General features: G+C 33.3%; 1 protein-coding gene across 1 annotated transcript; it reads left to right on the top strand.

The window, feature by feature from the left end:
• The first annotated feature begins 8,626 nt into the window (after positions 1-8,626).
• LOC139516345 (uncharacterized) lies at positions 8,627-12,514 on the top strand. The gene is made up of 3 exons (XM_071306398.1): positions 8,627-8,874; positions 10,821-11,187; positions 12,091-12,514. The coding sequence occupies exons 1-3, from the start codon at positions 8,713-8,715 to the stop codon at positions 12,381-12,383; spliced, it is 822 nt and encodes a 273-aa protein (XP_071162499.1). The 5' UTR covers positions 8,627-8,712; the 3' UTR covers positions 12,384-12,514.
• Positions 12,515-13,702: the final 1,188 nt, after the last annotated feature.

Below are 13,702 nucleotides of genomic sequence, written 5' to 3'. Positions count from 1 at the left end.
TATGATTATTAAAAAAATTAAACCGAACGACGAGTCATTTTAATTTTAGTATATCAAAACATGGTAGAAAGATATATAGCACGTAGTTGCAATCTCAAGTGAAACAATTGTCCGTCATAAAACTCTAAAATGTTTTAAAATGCTGGATACAAAATAGCAAAATAACAAGAAACACACTCAACGTACATGTTTGTATAATTTAAGGAGACGAATGTATGTTTCAGAGATAGCACCTCAATGACGAAAAAACCAAAAAAACATCTAGCTGTTAGTAACTTGGAGTACTCTTAAATCTGTTCTTAGTGTCTTTTTTGTGGTTGGGATGTACAAGTACCCGGCCACGTCCACTCTGTGTTTTTGTTAATGTATTTCTATTTGCATCCATCTGATGAGTTTAGACCGTTTAATACCTGATTAGGGGAGGGTTGGGCTAACATGTTTTACCCATCCCCATTCTATATGGATGTGATGTTCCAAGTCAGAAGCCTGTAATTCAGTGCTACATATTTGTTTTTCGTTCATTTTTTTGTACATGAATAAGGCCGTTTGTTTTCTTGTTTTAACGGTTTTATATTTTTCATTTCTGGGTCTTTTATAGCTGATAATGCAGTATGAGCTTTGCTTATTGTTAAAGGCCGTACGGTGACCTATATTTGTTAAGCGATGCATTTAGTCTCTTGTAAAAACTTGTCTCATTGGAAATCATACCACATCTTCTTTTTTTTTATATCTAGTTTCATAACTCTATCCTTGACGACGTCTGAATATCATTAAATAGTTCCACTTTGTTTTTGACTATGTGATTTTGTTGCTCACGTGTATTTGTGCCATTGAAAATTCGGTTTAGAGGGTACCTGGTTAAGGTTGTTATATAACCATTGCCATTCTCCTTTATAGGAAGTACACCAATGAATTGTTATAGTTAAAGGGAAATAACTAATTCTAAAAATCGTGGTCTAATTCTATCAAAATAAAACACAACAAATGCCTGTGCTCTTAACATATGTTTCTAGAAATGCATTCAGCTGGTCAGCTATAGTGTTCAGTAAATTTATGAGCATCGAAACATTTTCAAAAGACATAAACAACTAAATTCGTCCGAGGTCAATCTCGCTTAAGAGAATTATTAAAAAAAAACATTTCAGGAAACACAAGCAGGTCTTCATTAATAAGAAGAAATAATAGGGGAAAAAAATATAATCTTGCTGATGTATTTATGTTAATGAGGAGCTAACCAAACACTGCTGTTTGAGTTGAGTGAGGAATCTTAAGGTTCATCATAACCTTTTGGCTAAAATGGCCGTATTTACACCCCAAATTTTACTCTGAGTACAGACTAACCTATACACCTGCAACAGTTTTAAGGGATGGCAGGAACTAGATATATAAATTTTAAATGCATTTTATGTTTCAGAAAATTATAAACTTTTCTAGATTTTGCTATCCATTTTTTTTCGTTCCTGCAGAAGGTGCAAAAATTAAGTAAGTAGTGAAAACGATTGAGAAGCTCCCCTCATATAATCAATGTTGTGAGTAGTATTGATTTAAATGGACAATAGATGGACAATAGACACCTGTAAACAATAGGTTATTTAACAGGTTTAAACTGTGTAACTGAGTGGACCGTATCAAATGAAACTCGGGTGTTTGTTTATTTTGCTATCTTCTGCAGACTGGAAAAAAATGAACATCACAATCCAGGTAAGTTTTTAATTTTCTGAAACGTAGACTTCATATAACTTTTATATATCTAGTTCCTGCCATGCCTTAAAACTTTCCTGGATGTACCAGTTTGTCTGTACTCATAGTAATTTTGGAGGTGTTAACACGGCCATATTTTTCAATTCCTTAAGATGAACCTTAAAATTAAAGACTTTCCTTAAATCTCAGAACACTATAAACCTCGAATAACTACGAAAATCAATTTGTCATAATTGTATGAGTTTTATGATACAATACCTTGGTCAATGAGACAGCATCACATAATAGTGGAATAAAAAGAAAAAAAATCAAACAGACCATAGAAAAATAAAGACTTCGCAACACGAACCCAACCAAAAACTGGGGTGATCAAATGTGCCCCGGAAGGGCAAGCAGATTCTGCTCAGCATATGGTACTTCAAAGCTTTAAAAATTAGTTCAAGAATTACATCAGTCTGTAACAACGTACATTAAGATAACAATAGCAAAACGGTACAAAAGACTGATTGTATATCTGATGCAAGCATTTTTATAATTACCATGGAGTTCGATATTGTTTTACTTTGCATTGGAAGCAAGCTAATGTACTTAACTTCGAATCCGGATTCAACCGATTCACAAACATTTTTTTTTCATGCGATCAAATGTAATTATAAGTGAAGTATACTGGTAAAGTAAAATTCTATTCTTTTACAGAAATATATACACATTTGATCATTAATTACATGTACAAAACAAGAAAATGGCCTGCATTGTTAAATTATTTTATCATCATCTTTTTGACATTTCCAAAAGAAAATAGCGTATGGTATCAGCAATTTGGATAAATATTACTTATTGTTAAGGTTCTCCAGATGTGGTTTTCTTGATCTTCGTGACGGTGACAATATCTCACTCACACACCCTCCGTCACTCTACATCTTACGAATACAAAATTTCTTTAACTTTCTCATTTCTTACCCCCTCTTAATTTACTCACTCTCTTTCATTTACTCAGTATGTGTATACTGTATAGTGTATACACATACTGTCTCTCTTTCATTTACTCTCACTCTCTTACACACTCTGTCTCTCTCACAATCCCATTCTCACGATCACACTCTCTCTGTCTCGCTTTCACACTGTCGCCCTCGCTCTGTCTTTCACACTGTCCCTCTCACTCTGTCTTACACACTTTCGCTCTCGCGCTGTTTTTTCATCTTTCACACTCTAACTCTGGCTCGCTCTGTCTTTCACATTTTCACTCTCGCTCTCATTCTCTTTCACACACATACAGTCTTACTCTCGTGCTGTTACTCTCACTCTCGTTCTCTGTCACACACAAACTGTCACTATCGTGCTCTTTCACACACTTTTCACACACACAATCTGTCACTCTCGTGCTGTTTCACACACTCTCACTGTCGTGCAATTTCACACACTCTTACTCTCGTGCTCTTTCACACACACATTCTCACTCACACTTTTATTCTCGTGCTCTTACTCTCACTCTCGTACTCTTGTTCGCATGCACACACAAACTGTCACTGTCGTGCTCTTTCACACACACACACTCTCACTCTCGTGCTCTTTCCATACACACACTCTCACTCTCGTGCTCTTTAACACACACACTGTCGTCGGTTTACCTTCCCATTTGAATGATCTGTATAACTTTCACGGTTAAACGTGCCCGGGTGTTATACAAGACGTTTCAAATGGCTGTATCAGTACATTGGTTCAACTCATAAAGGGCTGTGATTGCCACAGTTGATGAGGTGGAACACGTCTCTGTCTACGTTTGCCATTATCTGGGAAGGGTAGGTTCCCATACCTTCAGTTAGCCTTCATTAGGTATGAGAACAATAATTGAAGAAAAAAAGTATTCAATTTATTGCATGATAATTTTACATTGAGATGCGGTATTTTAACATTTTAAATTTTGCAATTATATTTGTTATAAAGAACCAACTTTATATTGTTTCAGTTGCATTTCATTTGATTCATATATCTATTATTATTATTGTTAAGTTATTCATAAAACTTCTCATATTTGTATATCAATAAGAAAACATGTAACGCGATGAAATAATGGGTGCTAACTGTGTTGATCCTTTATCGTTCATTGTCAATTTATAAGGAAACATATATATAAATTCAGTTCAGTAAAATATATAAAATATACGGTACGATTGCCAATAATACAATTTTCCAACAGGGACAAGAAGACGTAGATTTCAGCAGATATATGTCACCGTAGAGCCTTTAACAATGAACAAAACCCATAACGCATAACAAGCAACAAAAATGCTCCGAGATAACAGAACGTAAAACACTTGAAATATGCGACAACACCACAAAACATTTTAATCATTTGACAGAAACCTACCAAAATACAACTAAAACAATGAATTTCAACAAACCGAGACTGTAATATACCCTTATCAGTAAAAGAAACGAAATACAGTGACTTATTTTGAATTTTTATTGCAACCTATCTCAGATTAGCCCACCGCAAAACGTGTTTTCATGATCATCATAGCGTTTATTTTCAATGTAGATAATACTATTCACATCAAAATATGAAAAGAATCCAAGATTTTAGTGTGTTTGCAGTAAACGAATGTTACTATTTAGTAGCTCTTCCTTTTTAATGGCGTCATATATACTTGCTATTGGGAAAATAGTCCAGGACAACCAACCAATCAATCACACAAATTTGCATTTGTCTGTTGATTTGTCTAAATGGAATTAAAAAAGTGTAAGGCGATGGAGATAAAACGGGGGACTGTATATCCATTACTGACTTTTTTCTGTTTTTGAAGTTCCTTTTTTGTTTTTATTTTTTTTTACACAATTTTGTCGGTATTGTTTAATAGATTTCAATTTTGTAACAAAAAAAAACATAAATAAACCAAAAGAAACAGCTGTTCGTTCATTTAACGTAAAGATGGAATCATAATTTGTCTTACAAAATACATGAAGTACATATCTGCCAACGACCCACTATAGATGAACTATCGGATTACTTCATTATACAAATGTATGTTAACTTAATGGTAACAAAAGTCGATATTTGCGTTTATATACAATTTGTGTATTCTTTCCATTGAGTAAATAATTTCAGAATTTTCCAACCAATGATATAGCATTTTATCGGATAAGAAATAACTTCAAAACGAGGATTTTACTTCGAGAAACACGACTAATTTTACTACGAGAAACATGACTGATGTCATCAGTTGAGCAGGCATTGATACTCTTCTGTTGGCTTGCACATGAGTTCATTGTTGAAATGTTGCGAGATTCATGTCTAGACGATTTCGGAGATATAATCAAGGCGACCAAATATTTGTTTATCTTTTTTATCGGTATATTCAGTAGTTGTATGCCAAACTCAATATATTCTGCAATTGATTTATCAAAACTTATGGTCCGACATTCTGTCATTCCTTATTATTTTGCATCGATCAAGGTTATACTGTTAAATTTTCTCAGACTGTTGAGGCGTCTATACAATAAATCTGCTGGAGGTGTTCTAGTTGGTACTTTGTCTGAATAGATATTTTTTTATTTGTTGAACTTGTGCTTTTGAACTAGCTATTAGTCGTTGTGGGTACCCTTTGGTAGGTTGTTTGTCATTTTTAGTTGTTTTTGTGCTAAGTACCAAGACGATAATCCAAGCTCTTTCCAACTGATTTTTACAATTTGTTCTAAAGTTGTAATATATTTTTACAATTTGTTCTAAAGTTGTAATATATTTTTACAATTTGTTCTAAAGTTATAATATAATATTATACTACAACTTTAGAACAGATTGTTAAAATCAGTTGTGTTTGGCATATGAAAATGTGGTGGTGATAGACATTATTTTTGTGAGTTCTCAACCCCACTGAATCTGTGGCATCGTTTATTGTTATTGGCTACAATCTTTCACATCATTTCACATATTAAAATCAAAGGAAAAGTATATTAAATTATCATATTTATTATATGTGTAAACACAACGATCATATAGAATGAAATTCAAAACAGTGTGGCTGTGGCCATTGATTGACACATTAAATTCATCCATTGACTGGGACAATTTACGTGAACGTTTGTCTGTAACGATCACTGTTCACGACGTACCTACGATAGACATTTAAACTGTGGGGTCACCAAAGGTTTCTTAACGCCTTTAATTATAAAATAATTCGAAAAATTAATCAGGAATAACCTTTATGTTTTGATTTATATAATTGATATAAATCAAAACCTCGTGTTATTTCTGATTAATTTTTCGAATTACTTTATCAAGGTTTTTGAGAACCTTAGGTGACCCCATAGTTTAAGTGTCTTTAAAAAGTACATAGTGAGCAGTGGTCGTTACATACAAACGTTCATCTAAATTGTCCCAGTCAATGGATGAATTAAATGTGTCAATCAATGGCCACAGCCACACTGTTTTGAATTTCATTCTATATGACTTTTATATGAGATTTTAGTCAAATATGTGATGATGATGACAGTTATTATAGGTAGATACAAATGTATTGTAAATGTAAACACATTGTTCTTAAGGTTTAGGGAGCTACCATTTGATTTTTATGGGGGGGCTAGGATGAAAAATTTTGTCCTGCTTTTTTTTTAGTTGTAATCTCTGTCCTGCCTTTTTATTTTTTACTCTATTCGGTCCTGCCTTTTTTTTTTACTAGTTTATCCTGACTTTTTTTACACAAATTGTCATCCTGCCTTTTTTTTTTACCAAGTTGCTCATCCTGCCTTTTTTTTTTACTCAAAACTCCTGTCCTGCCTATTTTTTTCAAATTTCATCCTAGCCCCCCCCATAAAAATCAAATGGTAGCTCCCTTATGTACCCTTCTGTAGCCATTTTTGTACGGACTTTTCAAACTTCAATTGTATCAAAACTACAGATATAATGAATAATAGAGATAGGCCATTTTGTACATATTCGAAGGGGAAACTTGATGCAAAGCATTATTTTTTACTGTTCCGTTGCATTTAATAGAAAAAGAGGACTTTGTGGCAAATAAATCAAGATTTTTATAGAAAATCCACAGCCTTTATCCTTGTACTCTCATATTTGGCAATTTGATGACTGATAGATATAGGATTATTGCATGCAGTGCTAGCATTGATTTCCTTAAAACAAGTTTATAAATGTAGTTATTAGTTAAGACAAGTATAAATATGGCCAAAATCAAGTACACCTTTTAGGGTACGCTCGACTTTAGTGACTCAGCACGAGGTGTTTTGGAATTTACTGGTTACTTAGAACTTTTTGTAAAAAATAAACACTAGCACATCATAGAAAATCAAGTGAGTAATTTATGTTTCAAATTTTATAACAAAAATCTCTGTAAAAGGCTGTGGATTTTCTATAAAAATCTTGATTTATTTGCCAAAAAGTCCTCTTTTTCTATCAAATGCAGTGAAACAGTAAAAAATAATGCTTTGCATCAAGTTTCCCCTTGGAACATGTACTAAATGGCCTATCTCTATTATTTATTATATCTTTGGTTTTGATAAAATTATTGAGGTTTGAAAAATTCGTACAAAATTGGCTACAGAAGGGTACACAAACCTTAAAGATGTTCGTACTGTTTCAAAATATGCATTATACTGCTGACCATAAGGTCCGAGTACACCGTTATTTCGTATTGCATTTGTTTCAGACAATAAATGAAAATTTAAAACATCCACCTGCGCTTTCTCGATTATATTTTTACAGTGTGTTGTACTACTTTTGGGACAAAATATATCTAAATTATTAGAAAAAAAATATATGGAAGTGTTTAACGACCTTGACTGGCTTTTCAGCCCTCGCACGGTCGGTAAAGGAAAAAAAATCATTATTACAAGCGAGAATTATCTCCCGTAGTCCAGGACTTTCCTCCATATACTGCTTTCTCCCAAATTGTTTGTACTGAATTGGTATGTGATCATAAAAGCATGCCTTTACAGTCATTCTTTTTGACATAAAATTAAGACCCATTAAATTATAACATATCTTGTCCTTCCGTAATTCATTCCTAATTTAGATTTCAGTCAATATCGCTAGTTTTATTAGTAACGTTTTTGACTATAATGTATCGATGTCCTTTCCAATATATGATTGTCTTTACTCTGCTTACAATGTTTCATATATAATTACACCTTATGAAACCTGGGTTTTGATTGGTTGATAGCCAGTGTATTGTTCACCAATTTACTGTTATCAAATGAATATCGTTCATTTTTTAACGCCGCCGGGGTATATGCAAAAAGGATATGCCTTTTTTACTCTGCCGTGGTATTTGCCAAAAAATACTCTTTCCGACTGGACGCTTGTAACGTCTAGATCACCAATGCGTTTTTGAACGTTAACATTCGGTGTAATTAAACAGATATAGCGTGTTCTTGAGGGGTATTTGCGAAAAACATCAGTCTTGAGAATGAATTTCCCTCGCCTTACGGCTCGCGGAATTTAACATTCTCTCGACTGGTATTTTTCGCAAATACCCCTCCTTAACATGAGATATCTGTTCAAAATACCTACACACTTAATAATCACGATTGCGTAAACCTCCGCCGTAGGATATAACGCATTTGTCAGGAAATGATACTTGTAAATATATAACATTGCTAGGAGAAATAGAGCGAAAGGTTAATAGGAACAAATGTTAAACGACTTATCATTTTAGACGTGTATTATACGGTAAAGGCTTAATTCTCTACTTTGATGAATTTGACCTGAACTCTTTATTTGTAAGGGGACATAAATAATATCGCCACTAACTTATATAACTGTATAGCCCATCATATAAAGTAGATGATTCAAGATTAATTAATTGTTCCCAACATTTCTACAAACAATTGTAATAGTAAAACCATGTGTCACAAACAAGAGGTCTTATCTAACGTTTAAACTTCAACTGCATCAAACATAGATCACCAGAATTTACTGTGTTATTTTGACAGGTGATATGAAACATTTACTACCATCATGCATCAGCCTAGGGTGACGGATGAAGATGAAACTGAGAGAAGATGGTGTTTAAACACACTATAGTTCTCCTCGGATATTTATTTTGTGTGAATGGACATGGCTTTTTGTTAGATCCACCTCAGAGATCTTCACTGTGGAGGATTTATCCTGGACATTTCCCGCCAAATTATAACGACAATGCTCTTAACTGTGGAGGCAGATTGGTAGGTACCTGGTTTTTCTCTGTTCTGTTTTTGTTTTATTGTTTTCTTTTTAAAATTAACACATCCAAAATGCATATCTAGCTAGTTCTTGAATTTCATATAGCGAGTCAATATGGCATTGTTTACACCACACAATTAACTCTGAGTACAGACACATTTATCATACTTTTCGGGAACAAGATAACTCAATTTCATTTGCAGTCATTTTGAAGAAGGTTATTTCACAAGTGCAGTCAATTGATAAAAATATAATTTTTTGTAGTTTGCCCATTTTATGAACTAAAGAAAAATCTCATCACTAAGTTCCGGACTATTATCTAGTCTACGCTGATTTTTTTTGGCAAACAAAACCAAGCTAATACATTTTATCTTCAGAATTGTATAATTAGTAAGTCCGAACGGAAGAAATCATAAAAGCATAGGGGTCGTAACTAAAAACTAAAATCACAAAAGTTCTAACTCCGAGGAAAATTCAAAACGTTATCAAATGGCAATGTTAAAAATCAAACACTTCAAACGAATGGACAACAATTTTCATATTCCTGACTTGGAACATGCATTTACTTAAGTAAAAAAAAAGGTTTTATAGCTAGCTAAACCTCTCACTTGTATGACAGTCGCAGAAAACTTCATTATATTGACAACAATGTGTGAAAAAAACCAACCAGATATGATAGTTAAAAATGTCAAAAATAGGGACACAGCAGTCAACATCTTAATAAACTGTAAAAACAAACAAATATGTAAACAAACATTGGAACAACAACACAATGACGGGATGTATAAGTACAGATCCACGTCAAATGTATCAAAGAAACACGAACAGACTATCGACAAAGCATAGAAGCAAAAAGGAGATAAAACACTACAAAAATATTATAGAACTATAACACAATGAAGGGATGTATCCGTATAAAGCCACGTCATATAAAAAGAAATACAAAAAGGGATATATAGAAAAAGTATAATAAGCAATAATCAAAGACAAGAATACAAAATTGATCATAGAAAAATAACAAAAAGATGGGATGTAGAAGTACAGAGCCACGTCAAATCAATATCACCAAAACAGCCTAACAGTAAAAGTAATGTTCATAAAGACAAATAAAAGAATACTATAACACTTCATTAAGATGATAAACAACATCAGTACCCATAATCTATACTTCATGACCATCATGTATTATTTGTGAAGTTGATACGGAATACTTATCAACAAGATTTTGATTCATTCCGAAGAATTTTTCTTAGAAAAGGACGAGTCGCTAGATCATCAACTTTCTGCTCAGTCACTGGTGACGTTTTACAAAGTCTTACTTGTTACTTATAAGGTGGTGGAAATTGATAATTTGAAAATTAAAATCGTCTCCTTTGTCATAGATACTGGTACTGAGTTGACAGTGTATGTCAAATTCGAGGTATAAGTTTAAAAATGAGGCGGAGGAAGCCGTCTTCGTTGTTTTTTTAATTTCTAGTTCTGGTGGATTGATTAATGGAACTCAATCAGAAAATATTGGATTGTTAATGGATTGCGAAAGACACGCTTTCATTTTTTTTCTTTTTTAAAAGAAGGAATTGGCATTGAGTGACTGAAGGTGTTGACTGTAAAACTCGATGTTTGTAATGCGTTATATCGTAAAAAATATAAGTGCATCACGCATCTTTAAAAACGTTAGATATAAAAAAATATAATTGTACAATTGTAAAGTGGTGATTTATGTATTTGCCAAGCTAAAGGTAGAGTTATATACCTGCTATTATATATTTAAGTCGTAGCCGTAAGGTAATCCACCTTACCAACTTATACTGGTCAAAAACTAAAACAGCAAAATAAACGTAAATCATATTTAAAGGTCATGTAAAAATGTGAAGAAACGTTTAAAAGTATCAAATTTCAAGAACAACATAATAATATCCAATAAATATCAATTACATTTCAATTGCAGTATCAATGGCAAGTGAAAAATGGTCGTTGTGGATCTTGCGGAGACCCAATTGATGACGTCAGACAGCACGAGGATAATGGCCTCTACGATAGCGGTTTTATTTCTAGGAATTACACATCCGGTTCAGATGTTATTTTGACTGTCAGAATAACGTCCAATCACAAAGGCTGGTTCGAATTCAAAATATGTCCACGTGATCACTTCCAAGGATCATTGGATACTTGCCTAGAAAATCACATTCTTGAAATAGATGGCCGAGGAATTCGATATGAATTAGGTCAAGCATCTGGTGATATTGAGGTCAAAGTTAGACTACCACCTGGTCTAACATGTAACAGATGCATATTACAATGGAAATATAATACTGGTAGGTTTAGAATATATTTTTATTTTTAACTTTGATTCAAATTTTGAGCACTTGACCTCATATGTATACACTTCAAAACAAAACCTCAGTATTTGTCTACACATATTGTACACCCTTGAATAATGCGCGTACGGTGTTATCTTTTATATTTTTCTTCAAATAAACCGTTATTAGATATAGGAAGATGTGGTGTGAGTGCCAATGAGACAACTCTCCATCCAAATAACAATTTATAAAAGTAAACCATTATAGGTCAATGTACGGCCTTCAACACGGAGCCTTGGCTCACACCGAACAAAATGCTACAAAGGGCCCCAAAATTACTAGTGTAAAGCCATTCAAACGGGAAAACCAACGGTCTCATCTATATAAAAAACGAGAAACGAAAAAACACGTATAAATTAAATAAACAAACGACAACTACTGTACATCAGATTCCTGACGCATATTAATCAGTGCTATTTTGATACAAAACCACATGGTGTTTTTTTTTTTTAAGATTGAGTATTTTTTTTTACCTTCCAATAGATATTAGCATTATATAGATATACGAAGATGTGGTATGGGTGTCAATTAGACAACTCTTATCCAAGTCATAATTTATAAAAGTAAACGTTAACTTTGAACGATTTTAGTCATTGGGAAGATATTTATTAATTTAAAGTATTATTACGTTAGAATGTTATAGAGTTGCACGAGCTCCAAATTAGAAATAATGAAAAAGAAAGAAATAATAAAACGAAGTGTTTTGATATTGCAAATATCACCAAAAAAAACACACCAACACAGCCACCCACAAAAGAAAGCAACAACAACAACAACATAAAACAAAATAAATGAATAAGAAAATCTAAATGTGTTCGTTGATACATTACATTAAGAATTATATTTTGCATTTTCTAGGCAACAGTTGGGGATGTAATGACAGTGGTTGCTGTGTCGGATGTGGACCACAGGAACAATTCTACAACTGTGCTGACATTGGAATTTACAATTCGGATGAACCATATGATTTTGGTGAACTACCACTAAAAGATCCTCTTTCATTTTTACCTAAACCACTTCCGACAAGTAAACCAAAAGTGAAAACATGTCACACTTCACCAGAATACAGAGATGTAGTCGGCATGGAGAAATGGTGTCAGGACACGTGCCCGTTTTGTCCGAAATCCCATTGTATGTGTACATATATGTAAGTACAGTCAAACCTGTTTTACAAAGCTGTTTTAAGAGACCAATTAAGGAAGAACAAAAAAGTGGTCTCCTAAGACTGGTAGACTCTTAATACTGGTCCAATTTATATGAAATGTACTACAGAGGGATCTAAAATTGATGGACTTTTAACGCAGATTTTTGCCTAATACAGGTGGTCTCTTAAGCAGGTTTGACTGTATATTTTCTCAGTGTCATAATTAGATAAATAACAACTTTTTATGACTGACTGGAGTTTTTTTTCAATAAAAAATGCAACTTGTGTGTAACACATCGAAATGATGAAAAATAAAGTTATCTACGTTTGTCATAAGCGTAAGAACAAATTAAATCAAATGTAAATGGATAATGATGACTTTATTTCTTATACAAATTTAATCAGTTAAATGAATGCTTAGGTATTTGATGTTCAGAAGTTGTCGTTTGTTAACGTGGTTCTCAAGTCTTTCTAGTTTTTCGTTTTTTAGACTAGATTAAACTGTTAGTTTTCCCGTTTGAATGGTTTAACACTATTAATTTCTGGGGTCATAGCTTGTTGTTCGTTGTGACCCAAGGCTCAGTGCTGAAGGCCGCACTTTGACCTATAATGGTTTTCTTTTATAGATTGTGACTTGGATGGAGAGTTGTCTCATTGTCACTCATACGACATCTTCTTATAACACTCTATTGAAATATTAACTAAGGAATAGTAAAAGAAAACATCAAAGTGTTGTTGCTACATGTATTCTTCATTAATGCTCTCTCCATACGAACAAGTTTCATCCAATTTAAGGTTCCCATTCCGACGGCAAGCTCTGATTCCTTTCACGGATTTGGCTATACTTTTTGGACCTTTTGGATTATAGCTCTTCATCTTTTATATAAGCTTTCGATTTCAAATATTTTGGCCACGAGCATCACTGAAGAGACATGTATTGTCGAAATGCGCATCTGGTGCAAGAAAATTGATACCGTTAATTTTATTGCAATTGCAGTTTCTCCTCCTCTCAGCTATTTTGGGAAATGTAAATGTCGGTAGAATAAAACATTAGGGTTTCTTTTTGAAAACATAATAAAACCTTGCGCGCTTACATTATCACTTTACTTCCCAATCAACTAAACAGATGATGTGGGAGTACCTTCAAATTCTAAATATCTATTATTCAAGTTGTATATAAAAACAGCATTGAGACAGTCGCTGTATATTACATTTATATAGACTTATCTCCCGAATAAAGGCAACATTAGTATACCTTTGTTCAAATCCGGGTTACAAACTAAAACGGAGGGAAACACATCAACCATAAGAGGTAAACAAACTATT

This window comes from Mytilus edulis, chromosome 3 (genome assembly GCF_963676685.1).
Source record: "Mytilus edulis chromosome 3, xbMytEdul2.2, whole genome shotgun sequence".
Taxonomy (NCBI): Eukaryota; Metazoa; Mollusca; class Bivalvia; order Mytilida; family Mytilidae; genus Mytilus; species Mytilus edulis.
The sequence above is the reverse complement of the archived record's forward strand: the minus strand, read 5'-3'. Positions and strand labels throughout refer to the sequence as shown.

Excerpts from the sequence above, each read along its gene's own strand:
- LOC139516345 (XM_071306398.1), top strand. The coding sequence starts at position 8,713 with ATGGTGTTTAAACACACTATAGTTCTCCTCGGATATTTATTTTGTGTG. Across the intron at positions 8,875-10,820 it reads TTAACTGTGGAGGCAGATTG|TATCAATGGCAAGTGAAAAA; the intron begins GTAGGTACCTGG and ends TTTCAATTGCAG. Across the intron at positions 11,188-12,090 it reads ACAATGGAAATATAATACTG|GCAACAGTTGGGGATGTAAT; the intron begins GTAGGTTTAGAA and ends TGCATTTTCTAG.